This window comes from Tetrao urogallus (assembly GCF_951394365.1).
Source record: "Tetrao urogallus genome assembly, chromosome: Z".
NCBI classification, from domain to species: Eukaryota; Metazoa; Chordata; class Aves; order Galliformes; family Phasianidae; genus Tetrao; species Tetrao urogallus.
Window position 1 is genome coordinate 6,554,519 of NC_136816.1, and position 25,321 is coordinate 6,579,839.

Genomic DNA, 25,321 nt, shown 5'->3' on the forward strand with positions numbered 1-25,321 from the left:
TAGTTATAATATATATTAAGATGTGGCGCTTGCTGAGGCAAGTGTCCCGACTCGATTCAGCATTATCTGAGGATACACTGCATCGCCTCTTGTAACTCATCTTAAGGCCAGTAGGCTGATAGGCTGTTAGGGTAGAACTATCATGCGCTTCGCGATATAACAGAGCAGGGTTTCCCTGAGCATGGGAGAGATGTCGCAGCAGGTGAAGAAGGCGAGGACTCGGAATGTGACGGGATAGGATCTCCCTCTGCTCAGCCGTGTGAGACCTGCATCGTGGTTTGCGCACCATGCTTCATGAACTGTCTGCAGTAACGTTTAAGTAATCAACGACTGGAATACCATAGGCTTCAGGAAAGAATGCAACTGGGTAGCGTACGCGCTGTAACGGATGTTTAACTCTGTTTAACTCTATTCTGTATTCAGTTATAGTTGTATTAGGTCTAATATTGATATGCTTAACGCTTATAGTCATATAGGTATATAGGTATATCACATAGATAAGTATGGTGTATGCTGAGACGAATGACTCATATGGCAAATGCTAAGACGAAGGAATCAGCATCGTCTAAGAATGCAGTGTTTAGCTTTAGTTAGAACTCACGCTTACGACATTAGGATTATTAGGTTATAGGTTTTATATTAATAGGTTATAGGGTCATTAGGGTAGGATTATTTGGCGCACTGCGATGTAACGGGGCAACGCTTAACTGAGAGGACAATGGCATGCATGGGCGTAACGCGGGGATTGCGGGGTGTACGCGATCGGGGTCCTCTCAGGTTGTAGTAGATTGCCCTGTGCTTAGGGAGGGGGAAATGTAGTCCACTGAATGGGCTGTGGCAGTCGCCAGGGTCGACAGGGGCCCCTTGGCCCTTGGGAAACCTTGGCAACAAACGTCTTGAAGATAAGTGAAGAACAGGTTAGACCAGATAAGGAGGAAACAAGACATGCCACGTGTCCATTGGTCAGAGATAACGGTAGTAGCCCTAAGGCATGGGGCAAGCTTTAAGAAGGATGTGCTCCCTGCAGCAAACCCATTTTGCCGCTCACCATGTTGGTGTCATGAAAGGCGTGAGAAACTGACCAGGGCTGTCGGAACACTTTCACAAAGGGACTGCAGCCAGAGTCGCCGAAACAAAGGCGACAGGTTGGATATTGGGAAAAACCTCAGAAGGAGCCGTGAGGCATTGGAACAGGCTGCACCACCTGGAGGTGGTGGAGTCACCGTCCGTGCCGGTGTTCAAGAAGAAGGTAAATATGGCACTGAGGGACATGGTTTAGTGGGCATGGTGGTGATGGGACGACTGGTGATCTTGGAGGTCTGTTGCAACTTCTATGATTCTACGAAAGCACCATCACTTTCACATGCTGTTCTGCACTCTTTTCCACACAGAGATCGAGTGAGCTTGAGTGCTGTCCCCAAGGCAACTTTAATTTCAGGTTGTCGAGGACAACTTCAAAATGCTGAAAACATGGGAAGTACCAACAATAAAAAGAATGAAGAGACTAACTGGAAATGAGCTGCTAACAGCCGCCTGCAGGCTAGTACTGTGGCTGGAAAAAATAAATCTATTAATAACTGGATATCCGAATGAAGAACTTGCGTAACTGCTTTGTATTTCAATATTGTGGGACAGAACTAACTTCAAAATGGATAATTTCTTGTATATGAAAGATGGTGAAAATGAATCGAAAGATCCCTGCATTGTGAGCTTGCTTCAGGAGGCCGCAGCCAAGCAGCTGCATTTAGTCTGTGACCCGGAAACCCCAGTTTTTCATGCTCCGGTTCTTAAAATTTCTCAATGGAAGATTTCTGCAGAACCTACCTCTCCTTCTCTGACCTCTGGGTCAGAGCACTTTTCTTCCCCATGTCAGCAGTGTCATCAGCTGTATTGCTGCTGTTGGGTAGGGGAGGCAAAGTGTGATGTCATGTCATGGCAGAAGAGAGGAGAAAGAGAAAAATACAGTAGAAAACCTCCCCTAGAAAGATCTGCCAAGAGGTGTTTTTCCAACGAGAATATCTGCCTCACTGTTGCCTGGGCCTGCACGTTATGGTATGCGTAGAAACAGCACACACGGCTGCTAATGACAAAACATTCCAAGTGCACACATCCTTTTCTATCTTTTCCAAAGAAAGGATACTTCTTTTCTCAAAATCCTGTTCCTTAATTTTAGCTCAGAACATATCTGTTCAGAAAATAAGTACTCCTTAGAGATGGCATCGCTCCATCCCTGTTCATCATGACCAACTGATGGTGGCTGAATTCGTGTCAGGAAGGAATTGTGACGGTTTCAGCTGACCATATCTCCTATTAGAACATAAAGTTTATTCCATGCCGTCAGGAAACAGTTACACGCTCAGTGAGTCACGAGCACTATTTCCAGAATCATAGTTGCTCATAAGCCAGCTCTTAAACCCTGGTGTGGCTGGCACTAAGATTATATTCAATTTCACCTTTAATTTGGGTCTTCAGACAAAGAGGTTCTACTGCGACGTGAAGCAATAGCAGCGACGAGCTCATCAACTGAGTTCATAAGAGGGACAGTTTCTGAGTCTGAGGATTCCTCGTGTGAGCCGTCTGCATTCATCCCACTCTCTGCTGATCTCTGCTGTTCAGATGAGCGTCCAAAGGCATGACAAGTATTCCTGAGCCACGGAACAAAAATAATTATGTCATTCTTGCCCAAGGAGCTTGTGGACGCCCCATCCCTGGAGCCATTCAAAGCCAGGCTGCATGTGGCTCTGGGCAGCCTGGCGGCTGGTGGTTGGCGACCCTGCGTACAGAAGGGAGTTGGAAGGAGATGATCTTTGTGGTCCTTTTCAACCCAGGCCATTCTATGATTCTGTCATGCTATGATTCTGACTACAGGGATTCGATGGAAACTTAACAGACACCACAAATATATATGGATAATAAATGACTGGATTTTAGCTCTGCTGAATTTTATCTTTTTTAAGATTTCAACTGACGAAGACGAGAATCTCATCTTACCACAGTTCAGGCTCTTGGCTTTTGGAAGTAAGAGGCTCTTGGAAGTAATATAATTCATACCTTGTTATAATTCCTGCTTTTCCTTTTCGTCTGCAAGTGCAGCCCTTCCTCGTACTTACCACGTTTAGCATAGTTTTGTAATTCTACATTTAGAGCAGAACCCTTCTTCATCGTTCAAAAACCTACTGCCCTCTGATGTACTGGGGGCTAGGGGTGTCAGCGGGAGCACCTTTCAAAAAATATGCAGCACAGCAGCTAACATGATCTTACACAGCCTGAGTCCTACTATCATGTCTGCCTCCACTTGCAGAGAGCTCAGAGGTGCAGAAAAGGGATCAAACAGCATGGACACAGCTCATGACTGGAAAACTCACCCTTTTTGCATTCTGCATTTTCTAAAAGCCACGCAGAAACAGACCAGGAATATCAGGTAGATGGCAAGAGCTATAGATGACACAGCAAGAATTGCAGTCTCTTTTAAATCCTCTTCACTGGTTTCTTCAGCTGTGTTCCCTTGAGTCAGATCAGCGTTGTCCGACACTACAACGGTAAAGCACATCACACCATCAGTACTCACACAGCCAATGCGCAGGGCAAACTGACTGCACCTCTACAGTCTGCAAACAAAAAATGAAAGCTTTCTAGTATAATGAATTGTTCTGCAAAAACACAAACTCATTTAATTGTAAATAACTCAGCCCCAATTATATCTTTTCCAGTCTTTCCACGCACGGAGGGTAGTTCTGACAGAAGCTGAGCAGCTCCAGAGGCTATAGAGATGTCAGTATTTTGAGCTTCATGACAATTCATTTTTGTATCTACTTGGAGATCAGGTCATCTTGGGGTCATGGATTCTGCACATTCTTGCCTCACTGTGTGCAAAATCCAGCAAGGCTGCTATACTGCATCTCTGGTTGGCATCTCATGGAGAAAGACATGACCTGGATGGTGTCTGCTGCCACTGAAATAGGGAAATTGTGCGCCCTTGTTCAGTCAGCAATCAGGTCTGTGGTGCAATAAAAAGAACAATTCATTTTCCACTGCTAATTCGTTTGTTTCAACAGAAACAAGGGAGATTTATTGTGAGTCACTTAAAAGCAGCGAAATATTCCATGAGGATTTAAAATGATGTATCTGTGTCTGCTTATAAAAATTGGAATGTATGAGCTGACTTCCCTAATAAGCAGCACCAGATCTTCTGCTACAAGCACTGTAGAGTTTTTAGATGGTGACCCATTCACAGTTTAAAAAGAAAATCTTCATCTTTACTAATCCAGGTTTTTACTCTTCCATCTCTTTAAGGGACACAGAATGATAGAACCACATGATTCTATGTATGTGACATAAGCATTCAAAAATTTCGCTACTGGGTCTGAAATGCTTAAGATACAGTAATAGTTCAGTATTACATGGAAAAGGAACAGGTTGGCCAGTGATGTGGTTGATGACTCATCCCTGGAGACAATCAAGGCCCGGCTGCATCAGGCCCTGGGCAACGTAATCTAGCGGTGGTGTGGTGTCCCTGTTTATTGCTGGGGAGCTGGACTAGATGGCCTTCAGAGGATTCTGTATGATTATATGAAAAACCTTCCATTTAAGCAATAACCTTTTATCCTGCCTTTTATGATTCTATATAGGAACTTAGAACACAGAGACACTGCTTCTAGGATAATTTCTTTCATCACAGTTTGTTTCATACAAAAAATTTTGCTTATTAGCCCCTTGTTAGAAAGAAACAAAGACAGGTAAAAAAAGAAAGGTACACAATCTGAGGCACTTTTCGTGGATACAAGCATTTCTGCACATTCAGTACTTATTAGCATTGTGCTTTCCATAGTTTGTCAATGCGGATTAAGTTTCATCACCCACTGGCTCTGATGTTTCTACCTGCTAATATGTGTGTACCTTAAAGACGTGAGGTCTGCCTCACGTTTTTCCTGTTCTGTGATTGTAGGATGAGAGTATGACAAAGACTCTTGACTCTTGACTTAAGGTTTCTTATTGATTTCATTATTGCTCATCAAATTTAGAATTGATGTCATTTCTTACAGTACTTAGTTTGGTAAATTCAAGTCATATTTAATCCTTTGCTGAATTCTTTACCATACCATTCAAGGCCTGCTCCTCACTGTAGTTCTGTAGGGCAGCATTATGATACTGGGGTCCAAATCTGGATTCTGGAAAAGAAAAACAGCAGCCAACTGCTCTGTCTCAGGGATAATCAGAAAGTTCAACATTTGAGTGGAAAGGGAAGCAGAGGAAGCGTGCCTACAAAAACTGCCTCATGAGGGTCAAAAGTTTAAAAGACAGAAAATTAGAAATCAGATATTTCTCTAGAAGACCTAGTTGGAAAAGTGGTAAGATGGCTTCCTTTAGGATAAGGAAAAATCATTTTATTCTTTTGGGTTTTGCAGTTCTGCAGTGATTAAAAAACTGAGCATTTAAAATAGCTATATTAGGAACTTACAAACAACAGAAGAATATCTGATGTTGAGCTCAGTCATAATCAGATCAGAAGAGATTTGTTTAGTGTCGTGGTAGAAGCACAATAGATACACTAGTGCTAAACGCACAAGAGATAACACAACCCCAAAGAAAATGCCAATTAGTTGTTACCTAGTCTCTTTGCTTCCTCAGAAATCTTCTCATCATCATCTCCTTCAGTGGAGAGGAAATTCGCTACAAGCAGTAATAATAAAGAAGCTGCAGTTAAGCAGGAAAAATCTCATACGGATAGAAACAATCTGCTTACAAAAATCCCCATCTCTACACACAGATTTTAAAGCACAGCTGCTTTTGCAGGAGTGTTTTCCAGTTTTGTGTCTGATTTTTCATGGCCCTGTGTGGAAAGCAGTGTATAATTTGCCTGTGGTGTGCTGAGTGGTACAGCGTGGTTCACCTGAGACCAACTGTTTTGCTTCCTGACTGAGAACGATGATGAATATGTTACTTCCTATCTACAGCTGCCCACCCAGCAGAAAAATGCATTGCTGTTAGAGTCCACTTTTCTCATTCTCAGTTGTTAGTGCCTAACAGAAATGCCTCAAAGCTATGACTTAGCCAGCACTGGAGTGGCCATGCACAATACTGTGTGTTGGCAGTACTGTGGCCTTACTTCTTTTCTACAGTTAATTCAGAAGTGGACTCTATAACCACTGACTGTGAACTCTGAATGATCACAAAGGTCATCAATAGGAAGATTATTAAACCTGGAAAAAGAAGCAGAGCCCTGTAAGGACTGATCTATCACTGCAAGTCAAATAATACCGATGCATTTATTTTGCTGAAAGGTGAGAGGCAGGCAGGCTATTCGTTCTCTCACCTGCCATTCTGTAATTTTGTTTAGCTGTTTGGACTTAGGGTTTCTTGGCACAAGCTTGGCACAAGCAGTTTATCCTCTTCTTAGAATAGTTGTATTGGTGGCAAATGAATGGGGCACAGGATGTAATTTAAGACGCATAACTGTCTGATAACTTTGCCCAGACAGTCTCTTTCTTGCGGACTTTATGACTACTTCATGTGACTTCATATACTTCTACTTACAATGCTCCTGCAAGTTCTGGAAACGCCTCCTTGACTGATCCTGCCCATCATCTAGGTGGAACACAGGTGTCATTACAGAGACGTCTAAATGAGTGCGTACCAAGTTAGACTCTTACTCTGGCCCTGTAAGTCTGGCGTTTTCTCAAGAGCACAATGGCAATATGACAAAAACTCTCATATCCAAGTGAAAAAGATGGCTTTCAGTTGTGCTCTAATCGTTCGGTGGGTCATCAAATGCTGCCACTTTTAGAGAAAAACGAAACAAAGCAAAAACAGCCCCTGTGAAGGTTGCTACTTCCAATTCTCTTTTTCAGTACTGGATTCTGGTATTCTGCCTAAGATGCGATCAAGATGAGTGTTCTGAAGGCCACATCTAATGCTTTTCCACCTCTAAATTTTGCACTCCTGACCCTAAGGTGTCAGTTCAGCTATACTTCATTTCATTGGTTTCTATCATCTCTCTTTTACCATCATCATTATTAATTTTCCTTACCATACTCCCAACAATCTTCAGGAAGCGCTGCTATGCAGAAAATGAAACAACCGCTTCATCAAATGTTGGATATTTTTAAACCTGTTTTCACTGATGGTTTGACAGGCTACAAAATCAGTTGCTGCAACAGATGACTTAAACTAGTGGGATAAATTATAAAGCAATATAGTTAACTTTTCCTAAATGCTGTGACTTGTTATTTAATAAGATCCCCATTTTAGAAGTACAGCTTGCTTCCAGCTGTGTGCATGTGCTGACACTGAAACGCTGTCTGTTTGCAGGAGCATATGCTCTGGCACTGTGGCATTGTGAGGTTGCTGGAGGTGCTGGAGGAGCTCTATGCACTCCTGTACTTGCACACAAGCAGAACAAGTCTAGCTGTAGAGCAAGTTTGCAAAACGGTAAGGGAAGGGAATGGCCTTACTAAGCTCTCTGAAGAAAACCAGCATTTAGCAGTCAGAGGAAAAATGCCTTTTGCCTTTCTTTGTACCTAGCTGAACACAGCCTCTCTAATCACTTTTACCAGAAACAGGTTTTGATTGGCACACACCATAAAAAGGGAGAGGGAGCACCACGAAGAGCAGTATGAGCCACATAGCGGACACAGAGCTGCTTCTCCAGGGGGCCTCAGCTGCTCCCTGTTGTCACCCCCCCGACTGTGACATCATCAGGCGAGATCTGCACTGCTGGGTGGGGAAGCCCCACAATTACACGGGTGTAAAGGTGGCACCCGATGATGTTACCACAGATTGAGCTGCGCAGGGCCCTGCGAATTTGCCAGGACTGAGCACGATTCCGTGCAAAAGCGCCGGCCTGACTTGTGGTTTTATGTAAGGGACGTATCTCCCTCTGCTGACTGCAGAAGGAAACGTCGCTCGGTGTTGTAAATAAAGACCATGGAGAGGAAAGTGTTGCAAAACAAAACCGTGAAGAGGAAAAACAAAAAACAAAAACAACAACAACCTAAGCCTTAACACAACAGCGTGCCAGGAAAAGAGAATTTCACAGTTGGTTTATTTAGCCAACATTCACGTGGCGTGCAACTGACCCTCACTACTCATATAAGCAAGAATTACAAAGCTGATGGAGGAATTCAGGGTGTTTGTGGTGCGGCACACAGAGTCCCAGCCTGCAGCTTCGGCCATTCACGGCCGAGTGAAACGAATCTTAAGCACAGTCACCCTTCTGGGAGGCACTCATTTCAAAGGGCAATAGCTGCCAGTTTTCAACTCTTGATCGCTTGAAGGCTTTTCATTAAAAGACATCATAGAGAAGAGCGTTGCTTTCCAGAGACAAAGAGAAGCTCAACCTCTCTCCTACATTGTCAGGAGATTAACAAGCCCTCCAGGCAGCTGGGAGGGGCAACAAGGAGGGGACCTGTATGAGTGTATACCAAGGCTTTGGAAGATGTTGGTGAGAGAATGCAGAGAGGCTGCTGGTGCCTGGCCTGCCTCAGATGTGCTGTCCCGTGTGACACCACTGAGCAGACCTGGAGCATGTCATCTACTGAAAATGTGTGGTACAGCATTTGTGCCAGCGCCTTCACCTGTGTGCACGCACGGCCGGTACAGCCGGTGAGTGGCAGCTGCACACAGTGGATTTCAGGTACCTTCCATTTCCTTGCAGTAGTCCTGGCAGACACACTATGCAGGTCTCTGCTTGCAGTTGCAGAAAAGATTCGTGTTGCCCTTTAACTAGGGGCGCTCACCATTATTTTCAAAGCTGACATGCTCAGCTATCTTTTAGCATTAACAACAAATACTGAAAATAAAGCCAGGCATATGCATTTTGCTTCCTTACAGAAAATAATAGAGGTGTGCATGTCTGCATTAATAGGCTTAATTTCAGAGCATTTGTTCTTAGCTGTCCTGCAATTGGCTTACAACAGCCTCATTGTCACTATGCCATAGATGACAGATTCTACTCCATTTTCATTTTTCATGAAATAATTATATGGCCTGTCATTTTAATGGATAAGCATTGCTACACGATTGAAGTTAATGAGAGAAAGCCTGTTAAATTTATGTCATGGCCTTTGAAAACGTATTGCTCCTTAGACATAAAAGCATGTTCTATTTAGGACCAGCTCTGCAGTTTTTCACACTTCTCAAGTTCTGCAGAAGAGGCCCAGACAAGTGTTCAGTGGAGCTGATAGTTCCTCCCCACCCATGGAGTGCATTCCCAGGCCAAATGCTGTCCTCACCTGATCTTGCCCAAAACCAGTACTAGGGAAGGTTCAAGAAATAGAAAGTACTGTGAGGAATTTCATAATAACCTGTGAAAAATAATTCTGCTCGGAAAACTATTAGTTCTGCTTCATTTTGAACATCAATCAGATAATTCAGTTTTTAATTATATAACTGCAAACAGTAACATTGCATTTCACTTTTCACCTTTGTTCTTTCACTGGCTCCAACAAGAAGCTTTCCCCTTCACTCGCTGGCAGTACCGGTTGCTTGCTCTGTACCCCTCTTGTTCCTTTTGAGCAAGCAGAAGCCTTTTCTGAAGGTGGTACATAAATGCTATTGGCATACCATCATCCAGCCAAGATCTGTATCGAGGGTTAAACTTCAATCTACAAATCCACGTACAAGTACTGGTGCTCCCAGCCCCTGGTGCCTTGCTAGCCACACCATAGGAATCAACTTACTAGCTCATGGGAAAGCTTAGAAAAAACATGATCAGTATTTGTATTTGAGAGCAAACTTGAGATTTTATGTTCTTCAGTGTTGCATACAGTTACTGAGAAAAAGGATGTGGCCTCCATCCCTGCTCTGGCAGCCAGGACCCCTGCTTTCACAAGGCACCATGGGGTGCCCCTGTGCTCACTTCTCGCCTCATAGCCCTGAGACAGAAGCTTTATGACAACTTGCAGAAGTGTCAGTTCATGAGCTTTTGGTTACTTTTAGGAGATTGAGAGGGTTAAAAAATAAATAAATAAACAAACTAGGGGAAAATACACCTTTCCCCACCTTTTTCTGACTCACCCAGGCACTTTTAGCCAAAAATTCATCCCCCAGCTAGGCCTAGCTCCCCTTGGTTTTGGAACACACTACACTCAGTTTTTCTGTTGAAATAAATGTAGAATCCCCTTATGCATACTTCGAGATACACAAACTTCTCCATGGAATCTGTGGAAAGGGGTTCTGCCAGCCTCTGTAAAGGGTTGAACTTCCCTCCCAGCTGCTTGCCGTATTCACCTGGCTCAGTGTCCTGTTTTGTGTACTGCCTGCAGGTCACAGAGACTGCTACCACACCAGCTGTGAACAGGGGAATTCACAACCATACCTAGCATTACCTAGCACTGAAACCTGTATTGGAGGGTGGCCTGTCACTGAAACCTGCTCACTAAGAACACCAGCTCTGCTTCAAGGCTATATGCATCAGCTTAGAAACTCACTGTCATACCGCGGTGTGTGAGTAAGATAAATGCAGTGCATTAAATGAATAGGATTTTGTTGTTTCTCCCCTTTTTTATTTTTCTGAAGATTTTGTCTACTAAGCATGCTTTTTTTCTCCTTGTGCTTGATCATGCCATAGCTACCTAAAAAATTAAGCGAGCACGCAGATTAATTACATACAGTATTAACATGATTATTATGATCATAGAATCATAGAATGGCCTGGGTTGAAAAGGAGCACAACCGCTCATCCAGTTTCAACCCCCTGCTCTGTGCAGGGTTGCCAACCAGCAGACCAGGCTGCCCAGAGCCACATCCAGCCTGGCCTTGAATGCCTCCAGGGTTGGGGCATCCACAGCCTCCCTGGGCAAGCTGTTCCAGTGCCTCACCACCCTCTGAGTGAAAAACTTCCTCCTGATATCTAACCTAAACCTCCCCTGTCTCAGTTTAAAACCATTCTCCCGTTTCCTATCATGATTCACACCTTCTTTCTCTCTCCTGTTTATATGCTCCCTTCAAGTATTGGATGGCCACAATGAGTTCTCCCCAGAGCCTTCCCTTCTCCACGCTAAACGAGCCCAGTTCTGAAAGGTGGAAAAGGGGCCCCATAAGAAAAAAGCAAAAAGAAGGTTTCACAGTAACTGAGAGTAGGGGAGGGGATAGAGGGGGATAGTTAGGAATAGTTTATAGAAGCAGGAATGTAGAGCTTGTTAGAGAAGGGGGGATAGCAGACACAGTCTGGGATAGTGAGGGGGATGAAGGCCATGCTGATAAGGTTTGAGACATCTGGCAGGGAGGTGATTAGATGTCCACAGAGTAAGACAAAACTAGTTTGGGGGATGCCCCCCTCTCCTCTGTCAGGAGTTATGGCGAGGAAGGTCAGAAGCCTTCACGAGAGAGATAACAAATTCTTCAACCCACGACCCACTACACATGCACAACAGGGGAGGGTCTGCATGCCTTGGGGTGTAATAAATGTGTATCCAAATTCTGGGAAACTATTGATTATGTATTAGTTTGGCCTATATCTGCATCACAGTTTTTCTAGACAGTGTGGAAGCTTGGAGGAATTATCCCCCTTGCACCAGGGCTTTTGCACAGTTGCCAATAAAACATACCTTCTCTATATCCTTACAGGCTATAGGGTTTGATTTTCCGCACGTCAGTTCCCTCAATCTTTCTTCATAGGAGAGGTGCTGCAGCCCTCTGATCATCTCAGTGGCCCTCCTCTAGAGCCGCTCCAAGAGCTCTGTGTCTTTCTTGTGCTGGGGGCCCACTTTGGGTTTAGTGTGCTGGCAAATGGGAGAAGAGGTGGTTTAATTCTGGGTCTTAACTCAGTAGATCTTACACGTGGGTGTAGAACTGATTCTTGTTTCCATTAGGAAAGGTAGAAAACACTTAGTCCTATGCATTGTCTAAATGGTAGCACCACTGAGCCAGAGGCTGCCACCACACTGTGAGATGCACCAACTTCAGTGGAGGTGGCTGTGTTCACACTTTGCTCCCTTCACACTCTGGAGGATCAACACCTCTCAGCAGGCAGCTGAGTTGCTGCTCGTTGTATAGCAGAAATTAATGTGTCAGGTGCTCAAAGCTGAAGTAAACACACAGGTGTCCTGGTTCGCAGAGCTGACTGGCCAGGCAGGATTTCCCGGTGCTCCAGGAGGACTCCATGGCCCAAGTCCTGATAGTGATACCATACAGTAGCAGGAGAGGGGCTTAGTTTACTCCCCGTATAATGAGATGCCACCTCCTCCTTCTAACTACCACCACTCCTTGTGTCATATTTGTTGCTGAATGGCCAGTAATTACATGGTATGTGGCTTTTAGGGATGTGAGTAACGTTGGTTTTCACTTTGCTACTAATGGTACATGCGCACCAAGTGTGAATTGGATTGCCAGCCAACTTACTTGTATTGCTTCTAACTGCTGTGATATATTAAACACAATCCAGGGGCTCAACTCATGAGGTCCACCTGCTGTATGTCAAAACTACTTTGTTAATCAGGCAGAGTTCTCTGTTTCTTGAAGCATCTCCTGCTGAGTTTGCATCACTTCTGCTTTATGCTGGCTCTGAGGACCATGAAGAGCAACGTGAAAAACAGGGAGGATGAATTCTGCTTTGCCCCCTGCTGTGCAGCAGCAGGGAGTGCCACACATTGCATATGTGATGGAAATGACGTAGCTGACTCCCAGTGCTACAGGGAGTGCAGGCTGGCTGTGACACTTCCCCTGGCTGCTTCACTCCTCAGCTGGCCTAGGAAGTGGCTTCCATGAGCCAGGGAGCTGCATGCAGCAGAGAAGCAGCTCCTTCCCCTGACAGTGAATGTCTTCTCTTGCCTGGACGCTCAAAATGGCAGCAACAGAGCAGATTCTGATGGCGTCATGCTGTGACCAGCACACCACTGCAGCTGGAGGCCACCAGTCCAGCCCACACCCAGAGCAGGGCCACTGAGCAGGTTGCTGAGGCTGTACCCAGTGGGATTTTTGGTATCTTTGGGGATGGAGACCCTACAGCCTCTCTGGGAAACCTGCACCGGTGTTCTACAGCACTAACAAAGGTTTTCCTTATGTTTGAATTTCCTGTACTTCACTTTGGGTCCAGTGTTTCTGCTAGAAACTGCTGATTCTTCTAGATGCCACTGAGAAAGGTCTGGCTCTGTTCTCCACTCCTCACACCTGGTATTTATACCTGAGGATGCCCCACTAGCATCTCCAGGTTGAACCTGCTGACAACAGTCGGGCTAATTCTGTGTAATGCAGCCCTGATGCCTCGGTCTCTGCCTCCAGGGAGGGCTGATGGGTCACGGTCATCTTGGTGACCACCAGGACCCCGGGTCACTTCCTGCCAGGCTCCTTTGCAGCCAGGTGCCCCCAGCATGCATTGGGTTGTTCCTCTCCATTGGCAAGATTCTACACCTCTTCCTGTTGATCTTACCAGGATGCCTCTTCATCCAGCATGTAATGGGCAACTCTGCATGGCAGCAGATCTGTCCCATGTTACAGTATTCGCACGCTACCTTGAGTACCATCCTGGTATTCCCACCACTGGGATTCTTTCAGCTCTGCTGAGCTTCTCAGCTCCTTTTAGCAGCTGTTTTCCAGTCATCCACCAGTTAACATGCTAACCTTCAGCTCCATCAGAGACACCCAAAGTCCAGAAGCATGTGGTCCCAACCTATCCCACAGCTATCCTTAACCTCCTTTCCCTTTGCTTGCTCCCCTTCAGCTCTCTAGCTGACTCATCCCACTTTCCCCATCTCCTTGCGGTGTCACGGGTCCCCTGACTCCCAGCTAAGTCCACATGCAGCAGACAGTTTCCGTTTTTCTCTCAGGCCTTCACTTCTTTCCTGACCTACAAAACTCAACAAAGGCTCCTTAGCTTTGCTGTCAGGAGATGAAATTCTGCCTTCAGCTGGCTTGCTGACACCCATCTCTCTTGACCTGGGGCATCCCATCAGGAACCGGCGGCAGAGCGCGATGCAGCTACCTGAGCCTGAAGAATGGTGGGCGAGGACAGCAGGCCAGCAGAGCACCAGGAGGGCCACTTGCATGGCCAACCAACATCTGCTCCATTTCCCCTGGTGTCAACCCAGTGCCAGAGGGCTGCGTGGAAGCTGGATCATCAGCTGTGACTGATCTTGGCTGTCTCTAACTTCTATGAGCCTATCAGGAAATTTCATCCTGCAGTACAAATACCATCTGCATTTTTCTGTCCAAAGAGATAGACTCCAAACAACTTCACAATATTCCTCAAGATTACATTTCATTTATTCATGATATTTGGATTTTACAGCTTCACCTACTTAGGACTGATGTGAAAAATAATCTGGTGTTCTTTTAATGACTACAACAGTTAGTGTTGGTCTCTCTTCCAGTCGGTCTCTCTTACAGCTGCAACTTATTTAATAACAAACAGAACAAAAAGAGTCTAAGACACATCTGACATCATTAAAAAAGGAATCAAACAACACTGATTCATGTAGGAGGAAAAGGAATCAAGCACTTGTTTGTTAGAAATATCCCCTTAAAATAGCACAAGAAAAATACATATTCAATGGGAAAGCTCAGGACATGTATCTGTGCTTATCTACACACCGGGAATGCACACACGCACACCCACTGAAACACACCTGTGTGCATTCACACATACACATGTGACAAATTCAAAAAAAGCAATTCCGTTTTTTTTCTCCTGGAAGAGTATTGTAGTATCTCTTTGCTATATTATATCTATCTTTACAACAGGACGGCAAACTTACTAAAACAGAAAAGAAACAATTACTTCTAAGAGTTCCAACTTACTTGATTAAATCCTGAAAACCACTGCTTTTCTCATTAGTCTAAAATACATCAAAAAGTGGTTTTGATCATTTTGGATCTAAATGTGTTTCACTACCAGGCTCTTACAACTCATTTGGCTTGCTTCGCCCTCAGAACTCTTAGTAAAATTATTAAAATGCCTTCAAAATCTTTCAATCTATGTGAAGTTTGATCACTGACCACTTGTGTTATCCCCCTCCTCAAAAATCCTCCCAAAATTTAAACATGTTATACAATAGCAAGTATATTCTTATTTTATATATAGTGCATCCTGCTTTGAAGTGCCAGCAGGTACTTGGAAAGAAAAAAACACGTAGGAAAGACAAAAGCAAAAGAAAGGCATGGTCTCCTGCAGGATGGCTCCAGGACATATAACTTGTTCAACCTAAGTCTAAAGGGGCTAAAGACCTTGTTCTGTATTTTCAAAAGAAAACAACTAGTCCTTGGAGCTTGATCTCCAGACTCAAAAGGTGGGTCCAGGTGAATCAAATGAGATTCAACTCAGCAAAGTGCAGAGTTTTGCTGTTGGGCCGGAAGAATCCCAGGCATCCATAGAGACTGGAAGGAGCGGTCCTTGAGGGCAGCCCTGTGGAGAAGGACCTGACATGAGCCAGCAGTGTGCTCTTGAGCTCAGAAAGCAAATGGTATCCTGGGCTCCTTCAGAAGAGGGGTGGCCAGCAGGGACAGGGAGGTGATTGTCCCCCTCTACTCTGCTCTTGGGAGGCCCCATCTGGAGCACTGTGTCCAGGTCTAGGTTCCCCAATACAAGAAATACAGAGAGCTGTTGGAGAGGGTCCAGAGGAGGCCACGAAGATGATCAGAGGGCTGGGAGCACCTCCCCAGCAAAGACAGGCTGAGGGAGCTGGGCTTGTTCAGCCTGGACAAAAGAAGGCTGTGGGGTGACTTTCAGTACCTAAAGGGAGCCTACCAACAGGAGGGGAATCAACTCTTTGAAAGGGCTGATAACTGCAGGACAAGGGGAAATGGTTTTAAGCTGAGGGAGGGAAGACTAAAGTTAATCTTAAGGGGTCAGGGAGAAGTTCTTTACAGAGAGAGTGATGAGGTGCTGGAACAGCTGCCCAGAGAGGATGTCCCATCCCTGAAGTTGTTCAAGGCCAGGTTGGATGGGGCCCTGGGCAGCTTGGTTGAGTGTTAAATGGGGAAGTTGGTGGCCCTGCTTGTGGCAGGGGGGTTGGAGATTCATGATTGTTGAGGTCCCTTCCAACCCAAGGCATTCTATGATTCTATGATCTAAATTTCTGTGGCGGAGAGGTGGCTGCCTTTGGCTGGAAACAACCTGGAATCCTAATTAATAAGAACGATGAAGACCTGAGAGGCTATCACTAATCGTGGTCCGGATGCTTGCTCACAAGGGCACCATTCTCTCCGTGTCCTCTCCACACAGTCCTGGGAACATGCATGATTACTGTGATGGTGTTTACCCCTTAGGTTTCTCCGTGTCTTCCTTAAGTGTAAATAGGTCTGAGTTACATTTTTTTTCTCCTGTCCTCCTGCCCTGTTCTTAGCAAATGCACTGGTCAGCAGAATTAACCACGACTATTGTATGGCAATGAGTTTTGCTGCTTTGAGCTTGAGTTCTCGGAAAAACTCAAGTTTTCACCTTTTCTCATATCGAAAAGGAAACAATCAATTTCACTGCTGCTGAAAAGCCTCCCTTTCTAGTCCCTGGAAATCCATCCTTCACTAAACATAAGGGAAGTTAAGATCTTTTTCATATTAGATTAGTTGCTGCAGTCTAGCACTAACCTACATTCACACAAAGCAGAAGTTCATCACAAAATCTCTTATGGCAGAGACGAATCAATGAAAGCTATTAATCAGTCTTTAATCACTGAAGGCAATTTTGGTATCACAGGAGTCCTGAAATAAAGGTGGCTGTGGCCTCTATCAACTGAAGTGATCCCACTTAGAGTGCCTTGAAGCTCAGTACTAAGAACACCTCTTAGTTGCCAGACTCACAGGATTTTTTCTAGGTATGAAAAAAAGAAAAAAAGATCTTATTGAAAGGCAGGAAATAAAGCAAAACAAAACATAATTCCAGAACCACATGAAATGCTAATAGGACACACGCTGGAGAATGATTAGGAAGACACATAAATGGTAAGGTCAAGTAGAAGGATTTTCTCAGTAGGTGGAATGCACGCTTTTGCATACCATCACATTTAAAGTAGATTTCTCTTGACATATCCTGAGGAATCACATAAATCAGGACCTGTGATCAACACCCAGAACAAGAGTCATCTGGATGTGGCCCCAAGCAGATTGCTGATAAAGCTGGAATGCCTCAGATCTGGATCCAACAGGCTGCTGCCCCTCTCTCCTCCAGGGGAAGAGTAACTTGACATATTCATGTAGCAATGCCACGTTCCAGACATTATTCATAACAAGATATCAAGTACCAAGCGCGGGAAATGGAGAAATAGCCCATGGCACAGGATGGCAAGGCCAGGGCAGGATACCTCTGCAGTGAAAGTAGTACTTGTTGGGAAACATTTGGCCAAGGACCCAACCCTGCCATCTGGAGGAAGATGTATTTCATCATCTAGCAAGTTTCAATTTGGCTTTGGATGTTTTCCACAGCAAACACAGCTCAACAGATTTGCGATGCCCAGGCATCACACCGTCCTTAGCATGGCACAGATAAAAAGTGAAGAGGCTGCCAAAAGGCCTCTGCCCTACTACCTATGCACAGAACTTGGGCCTGTGCCTGTCACAACACTGGTGGGACCAACAGAAAGAGCTCAGTGCTCACAGAGAAAACACAAGCTGGGGCAAAACTCCACCTTCTTCCCATCAGAGCAAACCACCAAACCAAGTGCATCGTGTGGTGGTTCAACTCCTGGGTTGAAATCCCTTTCCAATTAGACTCGTCAGGATTTTGGCCCTGGCAAACACAGATCCTCTAGGATTCCACAGTGAATATTCCCTCCTTTGCCTCCTAATGCTAGAAAAGGAAACACAAGAGCCAAGGAAACTGAAAGATGGTTTTAGAAAAATAAACACACTCCAACAAAGAACTTTTGCAAACATGCTGAGATTAACGCATTTATAAGGTTATTCAAAAGTAATTCTAAGTAAATGGGAGCAAATTCTTCTGCATTTCCAGACATCGCTACAGTAATTAGACTCAAGACAGCTTATGGTAAGGACCAGAACAAACTGAAGGACAGATTATTTTATGCAAAAATACTGTTTCTCAATTTCTGCAATGGCACTTTGACCGTTATGTTAATCTTTAATACACAGCACTGCAGTACTGCCCAGCCATAGGAAGAGAAGATGGGAACTGGCAACAGTGAAGTTCAAGTACACTGTATCAACTACAGCTCCAGTTCCAACAGGACAATGACTTGACAGGCTTTGGAGAAGGTGTAAGAAACCTTTTCAGATGTAATCAAGGCTGCAATTCCACGCATATCCATGTAGCCTTCTTCCAAGGACACAACATTTATCATTACATCTAAAATGAAGCAGCAAAGCCCAGCAATAGCTTTGGCAATGAATACCACTAGACAGTTATACCATGCCTGAGTGCCAGCACCCCAGAGGTGTTATGTCGTGCAACCCACAAAGAATAAACCTAACTGAAGAAAATACTGGAAGAGGAAGGACACTTCAGCCTGCTTCCCTAAAAGCAAAGGATAGCGCTCCTTGTGTCATTCTAAAGATGCAGAAAAGTCTCCACCTAGCTATGCTGAATGTTCACAGACAAAAGCCATTTCTCCCAGCAAGAACAGATCACCAAGATTTATAAGCTCTATTTTAAGCAAGCAAGCAAGCGAGCAAGGCAGAATACACGACAACATGAACTACAAAGGGATTGTGGTTATTCTTAATCACTGCTACACCTCTATTTTCTAATGTTCCAATCACTGGATACTCCATGAGATTTCATTCTGATAATGTCTCAGAAGAAGTAAACATACCTAACTCGCTTGTAGGGAAGGCAGCAATAGGGTTCAGCACTTAAAAAGGAAAGAGTAATCTTTCATAACAGCAAAAATGTGCAAAATTCATCAGAAGGCACAGAATATGTAGGCGTGTTCCATTCAATCCCCATTTATTCAGCTAAACCTCTCCTGCGATCTGCTAAGTATTGCTTTTTGCTTCTTTTTTTTAAATTTAATTTAATTTTTTTTTAAGAAAGCCTTTCATCAGGGTATATTTGACACAGAAGACTGGATCTACGGTGTTTACATCCCTCCAGGCTGTTTACCAATGTGTTAAGTTGGACTAAGAACTGGGGAGAAATATTCTCCAGTGCAGAAATAAGGCCACACTGCTAGCACAATTCAGATGCAAAAGAGTCCTTTGCTCAGTCCCTCCTGGCCTGATGGTTATACTATTCATCTTCACTCATCTTCCTCCCAGTTACTGAAATTACATTTCTTTTCCCCTGAAAAGATTAAACATTTGGGAGAATGAAAGCTGTCCTTCCTCTAAGGGGATTATAGGACATCAAGTTACATCACGCACTGGTGCACTTTGTAGGGTATTTCAGGAAATGCTGACAATATAGTTGCTTTCTTATGTAATGCAGAAACACTGAGCAGATTTGCTGTCAGTCACAGTAAGAATTTGAAGACAGACATCAACATTGCAGGGCTGTGTCTGGAGCTCCTGTAGCTGAGATCAGAGGCTGACCCTCCATCACCCCATTAGGAATTGCAATGAAGCACAAGCTGTTGATGAGGTCAGCAAGGTCAGGGCTAGATCGGGCTCGAAGTAACCTGATGTCCTTGCAGATGTTCCTTTTGATTGCAGGAGAGTAGGACTACATGAACTCTCAATGTCCCTCTCAACACAAACAATTCTGCAATTCTACGGTCAGCAAAAGGACGGGGCTGTGTTTGTGGAAACACAAGGCTCTCTGGCATTTGGGAACAGCAGCCAAGCCTTGAGTGGTCTGGTGATGGATAGGAGATGTTCAGGTAAGTTCTCTGTAACTCCAGACTGACTTGATATTCCACTTCATTTAGGAAACAAAGCATAAACTGAGGAGCAAAATAAAAAGAAAACAACATTGCAGCTAGTAATAGTTTCATTTGAATACAGTGGATCCGGAGGTCAGCCCAGGGACCTGAATTTCAGTGGGCTTTAGCAGCAGGAACATGGTCAGTCATTACTTGCGCCTCAAGAGGTTCTTAGCCTTAATGAAGAAGCTAGGATTAATATGAAGTCGATTCTTCTTTCCCTCACGTCGGCTGGATGAGGTTCCTAGCAGCATACTCTGGGTTAGGAACACTGACAGTAGTGGAAAACTTTTGTGAAAGTAACTGCAGTTCCCATCTTTTCTGCTTTCTTGGATTGAAAGCAGATGCATTCTGCAAAGGCTGCCATGTTCTGGAACTCTGCAGCAAGGATGAAACTGGACATGTTCTCTTCCGTGAGTGGCTCTTCAGTGACACAACCTGGTTGTCATCTCTTTCTGTAAAACAAGAAGGGAGAATTAAAATGCAAAGGACGTTTGTTTAAAAATCTGCACACACCTCTTCCCAATTACCACTTCTACATTTGTGCCAATTTACACAGCTTTATATGCCACCATGTTTCTGCTCCTCTCTGTCAGTTTCAAGGTGAAGATAATTGGCAATTAGCATGCTGTGTTTTGTCTTTTTTGACAGCTTTAGTACCTTGCTAATTTCCTATCCAGACCATGTAAAAGGTGCTGCATCCCACACATAACAAAGTAGTCAGGCAGGAAGCCTTTTAACTTAATGCAAGGAACAGTATTCCAACTCTTGTCATTGCACTTGCAGCCAACAGGAAACAGGGAAATATAATGTTTACCCAATTATTTCTGCCGACATATGGACACAAAAGGCAAATCGTTTTAGGACTCAACCAGATCTGTGGAATTTGATTCTAGGATGGGGTCTTGTAGCATTCAGACTGTATTTGGAAATGGGGGTTGGCATCCACTGCAGGATCTGATTTGACTTCACGTGAATTAAAGGCAATTTGATCCAGCAGCTGACTACTCTGTTCTATAAAATCCTTCATATTTCTCCACATAAACTGTATAAAAGAGTATCAGATGGCCAGTCACTTTGTCACTTTCCTGACTTTCTGTCAGAATTCAGATGTGAAAATGTGATTTGCTCTGAACAGAGGGCAACTCTTCTTTATAGAGTAGGGACAGTTGCATGTTAAGATCCAAAAGCCTGCTATTTCATAAGAGTTTTGCCACAAGGTGTATAAGTGAGAGAAGAAGTCCCAGATTTGACCTCAGGGTTGAAAGGCAGAAGCATGAAAGTGCCACTAAGGCTGTGCAGCTTGTCCTTTCAGCTCCCCTCTCATGATATCTGCAGACCTGTATAGCATTTCCTCTGGAACATCTATTGATGTACATAAAGTTGTCAGAATTTTCTGAAACTCCCCCTAGATTGCTTGAGTAATTTGTTGTCATTCGTAACACAACCTCATGTAAAAGCCATCTGGATAGTCTTGTAACTCCACATTACTCTGGGCTAACTAGATCATTTAGTTACAAAATAAGTGAAATTGTTGGATTTTTTTTTTCCTTTCCAGTTTTAATTAGTTTTCATTTCTAGCTGATTACAGACTGATTACAGAACGGAATACTGTCATTTACTATTGCTACAAAGACAACATAACAGATACAGCACTTATAGTCCAAACTCATAGTTGCTTTTCCCTCAAATTTGTTACAGATGACACAGATAAATGTTTGTAGAAAACTCTGCCATTTAATTTCCTGTTAAATGTTATTTTAAAAATAACAAACAAACAAAAACAGCCCAGGATTATTCCTTCAAAGCAACAAACACCAAATGTGGAACTTAACTATAACCCAGCACACATAGGATATGACAAAAGCTTGCTTGGAAGCAGTCCTCCTTTTCAAAACATACGTTTTCATCCTCAGATTTGACTAATTTATTTCCCTTATCTGAAGATTCATTAGGTGCTAATGCTTCTTGAGGCAGCAGTAATCCTACATGTCTGCACTGCACGTGCAGTGACCATGCAGGTCTGTGAGGTGAAGCACAGCCACTTTGTCCTGCAGAGCCGCTGAGAGGATGTTGGCAGCTGGGCAGCAGCATCCTCTCTACAGAAAAGCATCAGGGTTGTAAGGCAGGCAGCACCAGGCACTTGGTAAACTTGGCACAATAAAATACTGAAAGCGACTCATTCCACATTCAAAATACATTTCCATTCCTACTTTAGGGAAAAAAAATAGCATCAAAGGTAGGAACTGAGACACAGGCAAAGGAAGAGTAGGACTGTCTGTAAACTAGAGGGCTCTACAAAGTGAGTGCCTACGTCGTTTCACTATCAATGAACTGTAGCTGCAGGTTTTTCACTGTTCAATTATCACTGACTGTGCACTTAGAACATCATTCCAAACTTTGCTATTAGTAGAGAATTTACCTTAGTGTAACACAAATTCTGCACACACCTGTTCATCTCCTTGTTCCTGCAACATTGCTTGGTTGAACAATGAGATCAGCAGTCCCTGAAATCCACCGTCTTCCCCCCAACTCCTGTTTCCCCCATCCCATCATGACAGCATTGCAGTACAAGACTCTGCAGTTTTATCCCTGCTTCTACTTTAAGAGCCTTCTGTTCCTGCACTGGCTTGACTTGGCTTGGTTTGGTTTGGTTAGGGCAACTTATAAAAGTCAGAACATCCTTGAAACTTAAAGGCTTCCGTGTCGACCTAATCTGTTATGGGTAAATGAAGGACACAGCAATGTAGAACCACAGTCACACTGCATTTCTGCACACATGTGTATACACTTTAACTTATTTCAGGCAAGGAGCTGGAAAAGCTTCTCTAAAAAAAAAAATAAAATAATCACTATATTTAGAAGTGTGGTTTGGTACATGCTTTGTGGAAGGGAAGGAAAATAAACAGGAAATAGTTTCTCAAGGAGACTGTTGTGTAGCTGTTACAATTATGAACCAGCTAGCTTCTGTCACAGTGACAGTGTGAGGGAAAGGAGCGTGCTCTTTGTAAGCATCTTCTCCTGTAACGTTCTGCAGAACTGAACACACGTAGCACTGCCCTCAGCAAATACCCACAGCCCAGTATTCAGCAGAGTTTCTTCAGAACTCCATAGTATTATTCTGTGTTGCTGCATTCAGACCTGTACCTTCTCCCATTTTTAGATCACAAAATTAATTCCAATAATGAAGGCATGAGTGGAGCTTTCAAAGAAAGTAGAAAATAAAACTTTGGCCCAATATGTCCAGAAACCAGTTGCTAAGGAGAATTTAAGAAATAACTTCTAAGTAACTTTAAGAGAAATGTTCTTTGTCAAGTTCTTAAAGTACTCTCTCATTTGCCCTGGCAAGCCACTCTGTAAGCATCACAAGTCCATCTGTTTCCTTAGCATATGTGATTTCTCAGAAGGATGCATTCCTTCCTCAACTGCTTTCAGGAAGAATCAACATGATTTCCCAGAAGAAAGGAAGGAAGCAGCACTGAATCTTAAAAGGGTAATCTTTATCTCTGATAGATGCCCAGTCCTCCCCTCTCACTATTGCACTAACATGCTGGACAAATACATTTGGCACAGAAGTCTGTAACTAAGTGCTTTCATTTCTGCTCTCCATTTCATCTTCAAATAAAGTGGAAAAAGAATGGGAAAAATCCCTCTGACATCTTATAGAGTTAATGAGTAGCTGAAGAAAAATTTTTTTAATGGGACAAACCTACATATAGGGACACGCTGACATGAGTTACACGAAGAATGAGTTCCCCACTAAAGAATAACATTCTTCTAAGAAAATAGTTTTGCTAGACTTGTGTGGTGAGTCACAGCAGTATCCAAAACATAAGGTGCAAACATCTTACACTAGTAGCAGAATTCAATGGAAGCAGGAGGGATCCACAGTCCATCTGAGGCTAAAACTATTGGGAAAGTGGATGAATACACATGGGTTACAGTATGAACAGCAGCACTGTAAAAACACCTGGAAAATTAACCAATGCAATGACATTAGACATGAAGGCACTCATGCAGCACCAGCATCCCTGGGAGAGCTTTCTGCTACCTGCTCCCATGAGGAAGAGGGAAATCCATTGGATTCCCAGCAGTACGTGGAGAGGGAGGATCTGCAGTAAGCCCACAGGACATCCTTCAGTCACAGACATTCAGTCGTTCAAATCAGAACCACAGAGTAAATGAAGGAGCAAGCAAAAGGCATAAGAGAGCATTTACATGCTGTTCTCTGAAGCACAAAGGTCTACAACTTTTGCTACCCTTGCGGCTGTTTTTTCTTCACAAAGACTTCAACAACAGACAAAGCAACATGTGGACAATGCTTAGTATCCTGGTCACAAGAGGCTGTTTGCTGTGGAATAACAAATATCACCTGGTCTGAGATCCAGTGCTGCACAACAAATTTATATTCAGATGGCAAGTTAACCAGGATAGGAATGGTGAAACTACATTTGTAACAATTTGTTACTTACAAAACTTCTTTTTCTGGCATTTTTAGTTAGAGCCTTGTCTTGGATCCTCATTTCCAAACTGCTTTATCCAATGTTATTTTTTTAAATTTCCTCTATGTTTTTCAGTTGCCCCATCTTTGTACACCACTAGGAAGAAAATGATGGTCTGGCAACTGATAGCAAATAGGCATACTGATCATCCAAGTATTCCGGCTTCAGAACTTCTGCTTGAAGAAGTCTCAATTATGGTGATGCTTGGGACTTTAAACATGTTGCTTTTGGCTCTAAGGTCATGAAGACCAAATAATAAATACTAATGCTATCTTTAGTATAAAATTTTGCAGATTTTCTTTTTTTTCAGAACATGTAATTTCATCACTATGACCTATAATTCTTTTTTTGCACGATGTTTTACATTAAGTTATTTTGTACACTAACATATCTTTTCAAATGACACAATATTTTCTTTTTTTTTTTTTTTTAACAACCAAGTTTATGTGGCACTAAATTTCTTCCTTTGGCTGTGAGAAAAAATTCTGCTTCTTAGCTTTCTGGTAGGTCTGGGTTTAAAAAGAATAACAAAAGGCCAACCCAAAACTCATTATTACCAGAAAGAAACACTTAAGAAGTACTGTTCAAATTGTGAAAATATACATTTTTACTTAGATCTAAAAGCTTTCCTGAACCTTATACTTCTTAACGTATTCACAATTGCCTTGTTATGCAAGCAAGAGTATGGGATTATGTCATCAAGTGCTACCAAAAAGAAAGAAATGATAGACATATTTTGAATACCCATCCAAAATTTCAAGTTGATTTGAGTTTAAGGAATACTAAATTTTGCTGCTTCATAAAGCAGTCTTTGTTTCTGAAGACTGACATCATTCCAGCAGTGGAACACCCCCTTGCATCAGTCTAGCAAGGGCAGCTGACTGACTCTACGCAGAGAAGCACAAGGTATGGCATTTTGTTGAAGGGCCCTAACAGCGCAGTACAACAGCTGAGGTGCTAATGCAGGACACAGGTATTTCCAAAACCCAGGAAGCATGTGGGATTCCCATCATTCTTCTCACAGTTTTGGTGAAAAATCACCACTGCATTTTTATGTTCTTTTATCTTAGTTAA

At 43.4% G+C, this 25,321-nt stretch overlaps 1 protein-coding gene across 1 annotated transcript in view; it reads right to left on the reverse strand.

The window, feature by feature from the left end:
• Nucleotides 1-2,455: 2,455 nt before the first annotated feature.
• The window catches only part of MOB3B (MOB kinase activator 3B), a gene marked incomplete at its 3' end in the record, with an annotated part of 64,055 nt that continues 41,189 nt past the window's right edge, over nt 2,456-25,321 (reverse strand). Inside the window, exons 3-8 of the mRNA XM_079548607.1 lie at nt 7,003-7,057; nt 6,535-6,585; nt 5,608-5,670; nt 5,100-5,168; nt 3,366-3,531; nt 2,456-2,645 (exon numbers count right to left, since the gene is read on the reverse strand). Coding sequence (XP_079404733.1) covers nt 2,456-2,645; nt 3,366-3,531; nt 5,100-5,168; nt 5,608-5,670; nt 6,535-6,585; nt 7,003-7,057 — 594 coding nt within the window. The remainder of the gene's footprint in view (nt 2,646-3,365; nt 3,532-5,099; nt 5,169-5,607; nt 5,671-6,534; nt 6,586-7,002; nt 7,058-25,321) is intronic.